This window comes from Petromyzon marinus, chromosome 80 (genome assembly GCF_048934315.1).
Source record: "Petromyzon marinus isolate PM22_M1 ecotype Great Lakes invasive population chromosome 80, UKy_Petmar_22M1.pri1.0, whole genome shotgun sequence".
Classification (NCBI taxonomy): domain Eukaryota; kingdom Metazoa; phylum Chordata; class Hyperoartia; order Petromyzontiformes; family Petromyzontidae; genus Petromyzon; species Petromyzon marinus.
Window position 1 is genome coordinate 9573030 of NC_133746.1, and position 12871 is coordinate 9585900.

Sequence of the window (12871 nt, forward strand, 5' to 3'; positions counted from 1 at the left end):
CGTGCAGCGTGGAGCGTTGACGCCTCCCGTGTGAAGCGTGGAGTGCGAAGCGTGGAGCGTGATGCCTCCCGTGTGAAGCGTGGAGCGTGACGCCTCCCGTGTGAAGCGTGGGGTGCGAAGCGTGGAGCGTGATGCCTCCCGTGTGAAGCGTGGAGCGTGATGCCTCCCGTGTGAAGTGCCGAGCGTGGCGCCTCCCGTGTGAAGCGTGGAGTGCGAAGTGTGGAGTGTGACACCTCCCGTGTGAAGCGTGGAGCGTGACGCCTCCCGTGTGAAGCGTGGAGTGTGAAGCGTGGAGCGTGACGCCTCCCGTGTGAAGCGTGGAGTGCGAAGCGTGGAGTGTGATGCCTCCCGTGTGAAGCGTGGGGTGCGAAGTGTGGAGTGTGACGCCTCCCGTGTGAAGCGTGGAGCGTGAGGCCTCCCGTGTGAAGCATGGGGTGCGAAGCGTGGAGCGTGATGCCTCCCGTGTGAAGCGTGGAGCGTGACGCCTCCCGTGTGAAGTGTCGAGGGTGACGCCTCCCGTGTGAAGTGTCGAGGGTGACGCCTCCCGTGTGAAGTGTCGAGGGTGACACCTCCCGTGTGAAGCGTGGAGTGTGACGTCTTCCATGTGAAGTGTCGAGACCTTAACGTGCACCTAGCCTGGCACAAGCACCATGGTACCGTCACTGCGCTATGAACCTGGCGACCCGAGTTCGATTCCCACTCACGGCCAATACCGATGACGATTATCTGAATCGGTCGTGGGCCTTCCCGAGGTCGACTCAGCCTCAAATGAGTACCTGGTGCGGTGTGTACAAACATCCTCATTAGGGAGACAAAGGCGGCCGGGCGTGGTGCTGGCCACCCACCCCCTCGTGTGCCCTGCTGGCCTTCATAGGTGGCGTGGACAGGTAAGGGAGTCTCTGTGTGGGCGAGTGAGTCTCGCTAAAGAGTAGCACCTATCCACGAGTAGCACTTGCCCTAACAGTCTGTTAAGGTTACGTGGGGGATCTTCTGTTTGTCTTTGTGTGTGTGTGCAGCGTATACATGCCCTGGGAACATGGTGTACAAGTACTGCGAGACAAAGGCTACACCAGTGTGTGGCGTGGACAGGTAAGGCAGTCTCTGTGTGGGCGAGTCAGTCTCTGTGTGTGTGTCCCCGTGTGTGGTTGCGTTGAGCTGGGTCACACAGCCCGCATGCCCCAGCCAACGCTTCCGTTTGGCCGCATAGAGGGGTGCTAAATTGGCACGACATGGGCTGGGGAAGAGATGGAGCTGATGTGGTACGAGAGGATGTGGAGCTGAGTGGACTTGCCGATGACCGGTACCAGCGGTGTTAAGATCAGCCTCTGTGGCGGGAGGAGGCTCGTGAAGGACTCTGCTGCTGCTACTGGGCAGTTGGAGGCAGTCGTCCTCCAGCAATAACTGAGGTCAGAGGAGCGACGCTCATAATAACGAGCGGAGCGCCGGGAGGCTAAAATGCAGCAATTTTGTCAAAGTAGGGGGTACAGCTGGTGCATCTTCCAGCCATCTCAGTCAGCCAACCCATGGCACCTGGGTCTGTCCCGAGACCTCCTCCTGTCAGCGAGCCTTCGACACCATTCGCCGCGGTGACGTCACCGTCACTTTCGTGGCGAATGGCGGGGCATTGGTGTTGGCATTCGGTGTCCGTGTGTGTGTGTGTGTTTGTCTGTCATCTCGATCAACCCACCCTACCTGGGCCTGCCCCCTGTGACCTCCTGCCGCGAGCCTTTTGGCACTTTCACGATGCGGCCTCAAAGTGCGACTTCGCCTGGCACGGGCGGCACTGCCGTCGTACGTCGGCGCGCTCTTGACGCGGCTGTCTCCTCCGTCCATTCAGAATCGATGCATCGAACCTGTGGAAGGGAGAGGGCTGCTACTGCGGGGATGGGCAGCAGCTGCTGGAGGCCGGCTCCTCCACCTGTGTGACTACGTGTCCAGGTAACGCGGGCACGCGGCAAAGGTCTCCCACGTAGCCTGTGTCAGACCATCGGGGCAAGTGTGCCGTTAGTCGCGGGCACCTCTGCAGGCCTGCGCTGGCACGCGAGCGGGTCGGTGGCAAGCACCACGCCCGGTCGCCTTTGTCTCCCCAGTGGCGATGTTTACTACACACCGCTACACCAGCTACTCATCTGAGGCTGGGTCGACCTAGGGGAGGCCCAGGACCAGTTCAGATAATCGCTGTCGCTGGTGTTAGCCTTGAGCGGGAATAAAACTCTGGTTGCCGTGTGCATAGGGCAGCGTAGCGCTAACCGCTACCACTCCCGCTCCCCACAATGCATACAAACACATACGCCCACGCACGAATGCGTACACACACACACACACAAGCACATTTGTCCCTCCACCCGCACCTCCAATTAGCACGGTTGGCTACCTAGACCTCAAAGAAGTTCAACATACATACACACCCACACACACAACTATAGACACACGTACACATCCATACACTCACACACGTGCACACACGTGACACGTGAGATCCTGGTTGTGACCTCCGCGCTGTGTGCGTGTTTTTTTTCGCAGAGTGTTGGTCAGACAGCGGTGAACCCAAATACGTGAGTACCTCCTCATACCACCGCCGCTAATAGTCGCCATGTCCCCCCCCCCCCTACTTAACCCTTTCCCATGGGCGTTGCGTGCACGTCCTCGGCCTTCCCTCCGAATCAATATCTGATTATCGGTTTTTCGAAAGTGAGGCAGTGCCACTGCCCGCGACGTTTGCCAATCCGCGAGCACCTCTGGAAACGTATGTCGCTCATCGCGAATGACGAGGGTAAATTCTCGCACCTTACTACGCGTACATTGACTGGCCGATCGGCTGGCTGACGATTGGCTGACTGGGCGACCGGCCGGCCGGCCGGCCGGCTCGGCTGACGATTGGCTCACTGGCCGAGCGACCGGCCGGCCGGCTAGCTTACGATTGGCTGACTTGCCGACCGACCGGCCTGGCTGACGATTGGCTGACTGGCCGAGCGACCGACTGGCCCGCCGGCTGACGATTGGTTGACTGGCACGAGCGACCAACTGGCTGGCTGACGATTGGCTGTCTGGCCGAACCGACCGACCAGCTGGCTGGCTGGCAATCGGATGACTGGCCCGACCGACCGGCTGATGATTGGCTGACTCGGTGCAGGTCGGGGACCAATGGAAGGAGGGCTGTGACCAGTGCGAGTGCCTGGAGGGAGGCAACGTGGAGCGCACGGCGCTGCCCTGCAAGCTGCCCACTGTCACCTGCCCCATCGGGGTCAACCTGGTCCCAGCGCCCACCCCCGTCACGGAGGACATCATCACCACCACATGCTGCCCCCGCGTGGAGTGCGGTGAGGAGCGCGGCCGTGAGGGGTCGTGGGCAGGGAGTTCACGGGGAGGGGTCACGGGAGAGGTCATGGGACAAGGTCACGGGAGAGGGTCACGGGAGAGGTCATGGGAGAGAGTCACAGGAGGGTCACGGGAGAGGTTCATGGGAGAGGTTCACGGGAGAGGTCATGGCAGTGGGTCACGCACAAGAGAGAGTAACAGGAGAGGGTCGTAGAAAAGGTCATGGGAGAGGTAGTGGGACAGGGTCACGGGAGAGGGTCACAGGAGAGGGTCACAGGAGAGGGTCATCTGCGCCGCGCCGTTCCATCCACGAGTTTTGACTGAGCGCTGTGCTGCTCTTCTCTTCCAGCTGCCTGCAGACACAGCGGCTCCGTCTATCAGGTGAGCTCGCAATGCCCATCACGCGACGCTCCGCTGACCAACGGCGAGGCGGCTCAGGGCGGTAACGGCGGCGACCGCCCTTAGCCGCTGCTGTATATTTGGAGTTTGCGTCTCTCTCTCTCTCTCTCATCATCATCATCACGGTGGCTAGGAGATGTTGACTACCTCGCCTGGTGTGCAGGAGGTAGTGGGTTCGATCCCGACCCTGACGATGCCTGCTGCTGCTGCTGTAGATTTGGAGTTTGCGTCTCTCTCTCTCTTTCTCTCCCCGTGGTGGCGTGGATTTTTTTCTCCACATTTTATAATCAGCATCACCGCGCGTTGAGAGTATCCGACTGTCGTAAATTTCCACATGATGATTATGATGCTGACAAGCCTCATGCTCATCGTGATCAATTGTGATCGCCAGGGTCGCTTTCAAAAAAGAACTACAGAGCTCCATAGTGTCCCTTACACCATGACAGCAATAAGAAAAATGAGTTCAAGCGCGTTTGGCTACGTACAGTGGTGCTCAAGCAGTCCAACGTACATACAACCTACCATACACTACACTATCCACTACTATCCACTATAATATACACTACACTACTATACACTACTAAACAGTACACTACTATACACGACGCTTGTAAAACACTACACTACTACACACTGTATACAACACCACTATACTACATCGAGAACTCATTTCTATAGAACGGCTGCTTGCTGCTGTTGTTGTTGTTGTGTATTAGTTTGTTGTCCTGCACTGGCTCAGCCACGGTCGCCTTACGCGCGTGCGGTGCAAAAAAATGGGACGCATTCCGCACGTGCAAACCAACCAACCGTTGCCGTGAACGCCGGCGTCGGCGCGCAGGTCGGCGACACGTGGACAGACAACAACGACATGTGCCTACGCTTCTCCTGCACGGCCGTCGGTGGCTCGGCCGCCATCGTGGAGAAAATGATCACCTGCGCACCGTTCGACTTCAGCAAGTGCAAGGTGCGTTCGGGGGCGGAACGCCGCCGTCCGGCGGGACTCGTTCGCCACGCTGTAGAGGGCCTGGCGCGCCAAAATCTCGACGTTTTAATTTGGGTTGGCGTGAATATATAGATGTCGGCAAAAGCCCGCCACCACCCGACACGGCCAACTGGTAAGGGTTGTCACGTAAGCAGAACGTGGCCAATTCGTCACTAGTACAGCACTAGTGTATAGTGTAGTGTATAGTAGTGTATAGTGTAGTGTATAGTAGTGGATAGTGTAGTGTATAGTGTAGTGTATAGTGCAGTGTATAATGTAGTGTATAGTAGTGTATAGTGTAGTGTATAGTAGTGTATAGTGTAGTGTATAGTAGAGTAGTGTATAGTGTAGTGTATAGTAGTATAGTGTATAGTAGTGTAGTATACTAGTACAGCACACCGGTGTATTGGAGAGCCAAGCCACGACATTTACAATCCGAGTACGACGTTTCGCCAGCAATTACAACCGGCTTCATCAGGCAACAGCCAGCTTTCGTTACCGCGGGAATTCACATTCTTTGGGTCTTTCGGTAACGTCACGCAGATAGCTTCAAAGAAAATAACAAACAAAAAAACACGTTTCAATCGCAACACAAGCAGTCCTCATCAGGTGGTTAGCTTCTGAAGATAAACTGTTTGTTTTGTGTGCGATTCACGCTCTTTGGATGTTGTCTCCCTACCAGTCGGCGCCCATCTACGATGACTTTGGATGCTGTCCACTGTCGTGTGAGTATTTGTACTTTGCATGCATACAGGGTGTCCCACTACACTATACACTCCTATATATACACTACACTATACGCTACTATATATACTACACTATACACTACTATATACACTACACTATAAACTACTATATATGTACACTACACTACACACTACTATATATGTACACTACACTACTATATATACACTACACTACTATATATACACTACACTATACACTACTCTATATACACTACACTATACACTACATATACACTACACTATACACTACTATATATACACTACACTATACACTACTATATATACTACACTATACACTACTATATATTCTACACTATACACTACTATATACATACACTACACTATACACCATTATACACTACACTATACACTACTATATACACTACACAATACACTACTATATATGTACACTACACTATACACTACCATATACACTACACCCCTGACCAGGACTTCTGCGCGAAAGAGCTTCGCAGCTCATCAGATTCCTGCTCCGGGATAAACGATTTTGATTCTGCTGCTGATGATGATTCTGCTGCTGATGATGATGCTGCTGATCCTGCTGCTGATGATTCTGCTGCTGATGATGATGCTGATGCTGCTGCTGATGATGATTCTGCTGCTGATGATGATGCTGCTGATCCTGCTGCTGATGATTCTGCTGCTGATGATGATGCTGATGATGATGCTGCTGCTGCTACTGCTGCTGATCCTGATGATGATGCTGCTACTGCTGCTGCTGATCCTGCTGCTGATGATGATGCTGCTGCTGCTGCTGATCCTGCTGCTGCTGATCCTGATGATGATGATGCTGATGCTGCTGCTGCTGATCCTGCTGCTGCTGATGATGATGATGCTGCTGCTGCTGATCCTGCTGCTGCTGATGATGATGCTGCTGATTCTGCTGCTGATGATGATGATGTTGCTACTCGTGCCGTGCAGGTGAGAAAGACCCGGATGCGTCCATCACCAAGTGCGAGGTGCTGACGTCCGTGGAAAAGATCCAAGTGGACAGCTGCGTGTCCGACGATGTCACCCTGAGCCAGTGCAGTGGAATGTGCCTCTCCCTGGCTCGGTAAGCCACGGCACAGCGGGACCAGTGCGGCGGTGATGGTGGTGCTGGTGGTGGTGGTGATGGTGGTGATGGTGATGATGGTGATGGTGGTGCTGGTGGTGGTGTTGATGGTGGTGATGGTGATGGTGGTGATGGTGATGATGGTGCTGGTGGTGCTGGTGGTGATGGTGCTGGTGGTGATGGTGGTGATGATGATGGTGCTGGTGTTGGTGGTGATGGTGCTGGTGGTGATGGTGGTGGTGGTGATGGTGGTGGTGGTGCTGGTGGTGGTACCCCCTGGCTTTGCCAGCGAGAAGGCGGCACAGCAGCAGAGTGCGTGGACTCATCTCCATCTGTTCCATCTCACTCCCTTCTACACCGTGTGTGGACTAATCTCCATCTTTTCCATCTCACTCCACCTTCTACCCCGTGTGTGGACTAATCTCCATCTGTTCCATCTCACTCACTTCTACACACGTGTGGACTAATCTCCATCTGTTCCATCTCGCTCCCTTCTACACCGTGTGTGGACTAATCTCCATCTGTTCCATCTCACTCCCTTCTACCTGCGTGTGGACTAATCTCCATCTGTTCTATCTCAATCCCTTCTACACCGTGTATGGACTAATCTCCATCTGTTCCATCTCGCTCCCTTCTACACCGTGTGTGGACTAATCTCCATCTGTTCCATCTCACTCCCTTCTACACCGTGTGTGGACTAATCTCCATCTGTTCCATCTCACTCCATTCTACCCACGTGTGGACTAATCTCCATCTGTTCCATCTCACTCCCTTCTACCCACGTGTGGACTAATCTCCATCTGTTCCATCTCACTCCCTTCTACCCACGTGTGGACTAATCTCCATCTTTTCCATCTCACTCCCTTCTACCCACGTGTGGACTAATCTCCATCTGTTCCATCTCACTCCCTTCTACCCACGTGTGGACTAATCTCCATCTGTTCCATCTCACTCCACCTTCTACCCCGTGTGTGGACTAATCTCCATCTGTTCCATCTCACTCCACCTTCTACCCCGTGTGTGGACTAATCTCCATCTGTTCCATCTCACTCCCTTCTACCCACGTGTGGACTAATCTCCATCTGTTCCATCTCGCTCCCTTCTACACCGTGTGTGGACTAATCTCCATCTGTTCCATCTCAATCCCTTCTACCCACGTGTGGACTAATCTCCATCTGTTCCATCTCAATCCCTTCTACCCACGTGTGGACTAATCTCCATCTGTTCCATCTCACTCCCTTCTACCCACGTGTGGACTAATCTCCATCTGTTCCATCTCACTCCACCTTCTACCCCGTGTGTGGACTAATCTCCATCTGTTCCATCTCACTCCCTTCTACCCACGTGTGGACTCATCTCCATCTGTTCCATCTCACTCCCTTCTACCCACGTGTGGACTAATCTCCATCACGGCTCCTTCAGGAGATCGGCCATTGGCGGTCCGTCTGCGTGCGGGCGCGACGACCCGCGACCGCTTCTGATTCCGCGAGTCGTGTCCCCCCCCCCCCCGCCCACCCCCGCCCCCCCCCCCCCCGCTCCCCCCCCCGGCGCGCTTTGCCCACAGGCTCAACTACCAGACGGGCGGCATCACCCACGAGTGCAAGTGTTGCCAGGAGACGGTGACGGAGCAGCGGAACGCTCCGCTGCGGTGCACCAACGGCACCATCCAGGAGTACTCCTACAAGTACATCCGCGAGTGCAGCTGCAAGCTCTGCGAATGAATGAACGCCGGCCGCAACGACAACGACGACGACGACGACGACGACACCCCCACACCGCCCCCGCCCCCCACTCACCCCTCCTCCTTAGCGCCCCCCCCCTCCTCCTCCCCCCGCCGCCCTCCGCCGCCGCCATCCTTCACCACACCGCGGTGAACCCCCGTAACATCCACCTAACCCGCCCCCGTCCACCCCCCCTGCGCGGGCCAACGAACCGAGAGATGCCGGAAACGACGACCGACCGACCGACCGACCGACCGGCCTGGCCGGCCAGGCCGGCCAGGCCCGGCGACGATGGGCCACTTCTCCGCGGTGCGATGCCGCTGCCTCTGCCGATTTGGCTTGACGACGCCACGCCGATTGCCGCACCCCCGAGCGCGACGTCTTGCCCAGCGCCGGCAGAGCTGCGCCACGCACGCTAACGCGCGCGCACGCGCACGTGCTCGCACAACAACAGCAGAAGCAGCCGCCGCCATTCGCCACCGAGTGGCGGCGACGTCACCGCGGCGCTCGCATGCGCGCGCTTATGCACGAAACACTCGTGCCCACCGGATGACGCCGCCCGCGGCGAGAAGGGGTCGACGCTTACAATCTGGGGAGCGTCGGTTCCGGCGCAGCATTTCCCGCCGCCAGGCCGTGCTCGGCCATCAACAATGTCCCGACGTTTCGGGACATTACCAGGATGTCGGGGGGGGGGGGGGGGGTTGGGTGGGTGGGGCAGTATCAGTGGAAAACGAAGTATCGCTGTCGTATCATTCGGAACGAAAGGGGGAAGAAAAAAAAAAAAAGCTTGCTCGCTTGATTGGCTCCGTCGATGTGCGCGGACGTAGTCACCTTACGCTTTGTGGAGCCTCTTTTGGTTTCCTCTCGCCCGGACTGTACATTTGCCGTGGGGGCGATGGTGGGGGTGGGGTTGGGGGAAGAAGAATGTCGGTAACTCCGAATAAAAGTTTACGTTTCACCGCTTGCGGAGAAGACTTGAGTCCCCTCGATCGCCGTCCGTCCGTCGCTCGTCGCGTGACGCTCGAGCGTCAACCTACCTCGCCTGGTACGCAGGGAGGTCGCGCTGGGTAGCATTGCCAACTCGCACGACGCCCGAGTTTGCGTGTGTCTCTCTCTCTCTCTCGGTCTCTCTCATCGTGGTCACGTGGATTTTTCTCCCTGGGATCCTCCGTTTGTTTTTTTGTTCCCCCCCGCCTCCAATCCGCATTTAGGATCGACGCCACGCGTTTAGAGTTATTTGGCTGCCGCTATAAATGTCCAGGAGATGATGATGATGATGGTGGTGGTGGTGCTGGTGATAAGCCACTTCGTTGAGCTATCGTGTGTGATGGCCAGGTCGCTTCTGCAAAAAATAGCTCTGTAGCTCAGTGGACCTTACGTGGTAAAATAACATTAACAAGTATTCTTAGTTCTTTCGGTAAAGTCACGTTGAAGGGAAACAATAAAATAATAAAATATATATAAAATAATAAAAATTCTCACGACGTTTCGACCATAACACAAACGGTCGTCATCAGGTGTGTCGGTTTGCATATTTTATTATTTTATTGTTTCCCTTCAACGTGACTTTACCGAAAGAACTAAGAATATGAATTACTGCAGTCACGAAAGCTTTAAATCAACATTTAACATTAACAAGCTTATTTTTCTTTGGTAGAATACGCAACACAGACACACAAACACAGCATTGGACATATATATAACTATTTTAACTATTATTACTCTCCTAGGTAAAGCCCACTACTGAGGTGCAAAGCTCTTTTTTCAGAACCAGAATCATTATTGATACTGGAGTATTCCTATGAGCTCTGAAGCTCTTTTGCACCGATATCCATGAAGCGTCCTGGCCACAAATGATAGCTCAACGAAGTGGCTTATCAGGTAGAAATGTACAGCAGCCCAAATACTCTAAATGCACGTTGATTTTAAATGTGGAGGGAAAAACCCGGAGAGCCCGGAAAAATATCCACGCAATCACGGGGAGAGAGACACTCAAACTCAAAACCATACAATACGCATCAAGTCGGGATCGAACCCACGTCCGCCTGCATACCAGGAGAGGCATTTAACAATGTCCTCGCCTCCGCGGCACCCACAACCGGACTGCACACGCCTGTCCACTCTGTCAATCACCGCCGCACCGCTTGACTATGAATAGAGCCCCAATTGAAGACTTCACCCCAGACCTGACCTTTACGCACCCAGCCACGAACGACATCCATGGCCACGGGGGATGTAATAGCAGCAGCGGCAGTTACGGGAGCGTCACCGTCATCAGCGGCAGGACTTTAGGGCAGTTACCTCATTTCAGAGGGACGTTTGAGACCCATTAAAGGTGCGGAGCGATGGGTCGCCTCGTCATTGAAGTGGCTTTACGGTGGCTTTATGGTGGCGTAATTATGTCAACTGGCGGAGGACAAATTCAGATTAATACGTGATTTGTCCGCGTGTATTAATGGGCACGCGCTCATAAAATACCACGGTGTAGGGCGTGCTGCGGACAACGCTGTGGCGGGTCCGGCTCGTTTGTGGTTCACTGACACCAGCAAGCTGATGGGTTACTCAACAAAAACTATAAGCAAGTTAGTTATTTCACCAGAAGCGACCTGGCCACAAAATGAGAGCTCAACAAAGTGGCTTATCATCATCATCACGTGCAAATTCATAGCAGCCAACAACTCTAAATGCATGACGTCGATTCTGAACGTCGAGAGAAATACCACGCGACCACGGAGACGAGAGACACGCAAACTCCAAATATACAGCAGCAGGCGTCAGGGTCGGGATCGAACCTACGACCTCCTCTACACCAGGCGAGGCAGTCAACATCTCCTAGCCACCCTGGTGATAGAGAGTGACGCAGACTCCAAATATACAGCAGGGATTCATATTCTTGGTTCTTTTGGTAAAGTCACCACGTAGAAGGGAAACAATAAATAAAAAAAATATATAAAACAATAAAATTCTCACGACGTTTCGACTGCAACACAAGCAATAATCATCAGGTGTGAAAACCACAGCACATTTTCTTGCTGTGGTTTTATGTTTTTATGATTTTATTGTTCCCTTCTACGTGACTTTACCGAAAGAACCAAGAATATGAATCCCTGCAGTCACGAAAACTTTAAATCAAAATGAATACAGCAGGCGTCACGGTCGGGATCGAACCCACGACCTCCTGTACACCAGGCGAGGTAGTTAACATCTCCTAGCCACCCTGGTGATAGAGAAAGACGCAGACTCCAAACGAACAGCAGGCGTCAGGGTCGGGATCGAACCCACGACCTCCTGTATGCCAGGCGAGGTAGTCAACATCTCCTCGCCACCGCGATACTCATGTAAATGCACCGACGTTTTCATGAGCAAACCGCTGGTGCGGTAGTCAGCAGCCACGCTCCGCGACGAGCCACGTAAAAAAACGGAGGTTCAATTCCCCGCACCTCCCATTGAGCACGGTTGGCTATGTACGGTGCAAAAGAAGTCAAACAATCATACGCACTACTAGAGATTACAGACTGCACTACCATTCACCGCACTACTGCACAGTAAACCATACTGTGCACTACTACACTATAAATTACTACACACAACACTATACACTACACGACTATACACTACCATACACTACACTATTACACTACCATACACGACACTATACACTACACTATACACTACACGATACTATAATACACTAAACTACGACACAGTACACTATTATACATTACACTATATTCTACACCGCTAAATCACGTTGAAAACTCAACCCGCACCTCCTATTAGGACGGTTGGCTACGTACGGTGTGAAAGAAGTTCAACATGCAACAACAACAACCGCCATTCGCCACGAACTGACGGTGACGTCACCACCTCGCCTGTGCCAGGCCAGGTGTACTTCGAGTGCCACGTGAAGTGTCGAAGGCTCGCTGCTAGCACGAGGTCACGGAACAGACCCAGCAGGTGCCACGGGTTGACTGACTGAGATCAACAAAGACAAAGATCCCCCGTGTAGCCTTTAACAGACTGTTGGGACAAGTGCTCTTAACGAGCACCTATGAAGGCCGGCACGGCACACGAGGGGTTGGGTGGCCAGCACCACGCCCCGCCGCCTTTGTCTCCCCAGTGGCGATGTTTACTGCACACCGCACCAGGTACTCATTTGAGGCCGAGTCGACCTAGGGGGAGGCCCAGGACCGGTGCAGATGATCGTCACCGGTGTTGGACGTGAGCGGAAAATTGAACTCGGGTCGCCGGGTTTTGTAGCACAGCGTAGCGCTAACCACTACACCCACCGCTCCCCACCACTAATACCACCACCACCTACCCCTACCACTACCTACCAACAACAACCGCCATTTGACACTAAGTGTCGGCGACGTCACGAACGGCGTTTGTGCCAGGCTAGGTGTACGTTGAGGCCACGTGAAGCGTCGAATGCCCGCCGGCAGGAGGCCACGGGGCAGACCCAGCAGGTGCCACGGGTCGACTGACTGAGATGACTACTGGCCGATGCACCACCTGTGCACCTCCACTGTGCCAGGCTAGGTGCAGGAGGAGGTCACGGGGCAGACCCAGCAGGTGCCGTGGGTCGACTGACTGAGATGACTACTGGCCGATGCACCACCTGTGCCCC

The 12871-nt window shown here is 54.2% G+C and overlaps 1 protein-coding gene across 1 annotated transcript in view; it reads left to right on the forward strand.

Annotated features, from left to right (window-relative positions):
- The window catches only part of LOC116957674 (uncharacterized), a 56729-nt gene extending 47233 nt beyond the window's left edge, over positions 1-9496 (forward strand). The window contains exons 24-32 of the mRNA XM_076057241.1: positions 1017-1089; positions 1838-1938; positions 2524-2555; positions 3134-3320; positions 3668-3699; positions 4556-4681; positions 5382-5424; positions 6388-6520; positions 8085-9496. Of these exons, the coding sequence (XP_075913356.1) occupies positions 1017-1089; positions 1838-1938; positions 2524-2555; positions 3134-3320; positions 3668-3699; positions 4556-4681; positions 5382-5424; positions 6388-6520; positions 8085-8241 (884 nt within the window). The 3' untranslated portion in view covers positions 8242-9496. The remainder of the gene's footprint in view (positions 1-1016; positions 1090-1837; positions 1939-2523; positions 2556-3133; positions 3321-3667; positions 3700-4555; positions 4682-5381; positions 5425-6387; positions 6521-8084) is intronic.
- The last annotated feature ends 3375 nt before the right edge of the window (positions 9497-12871 follow it).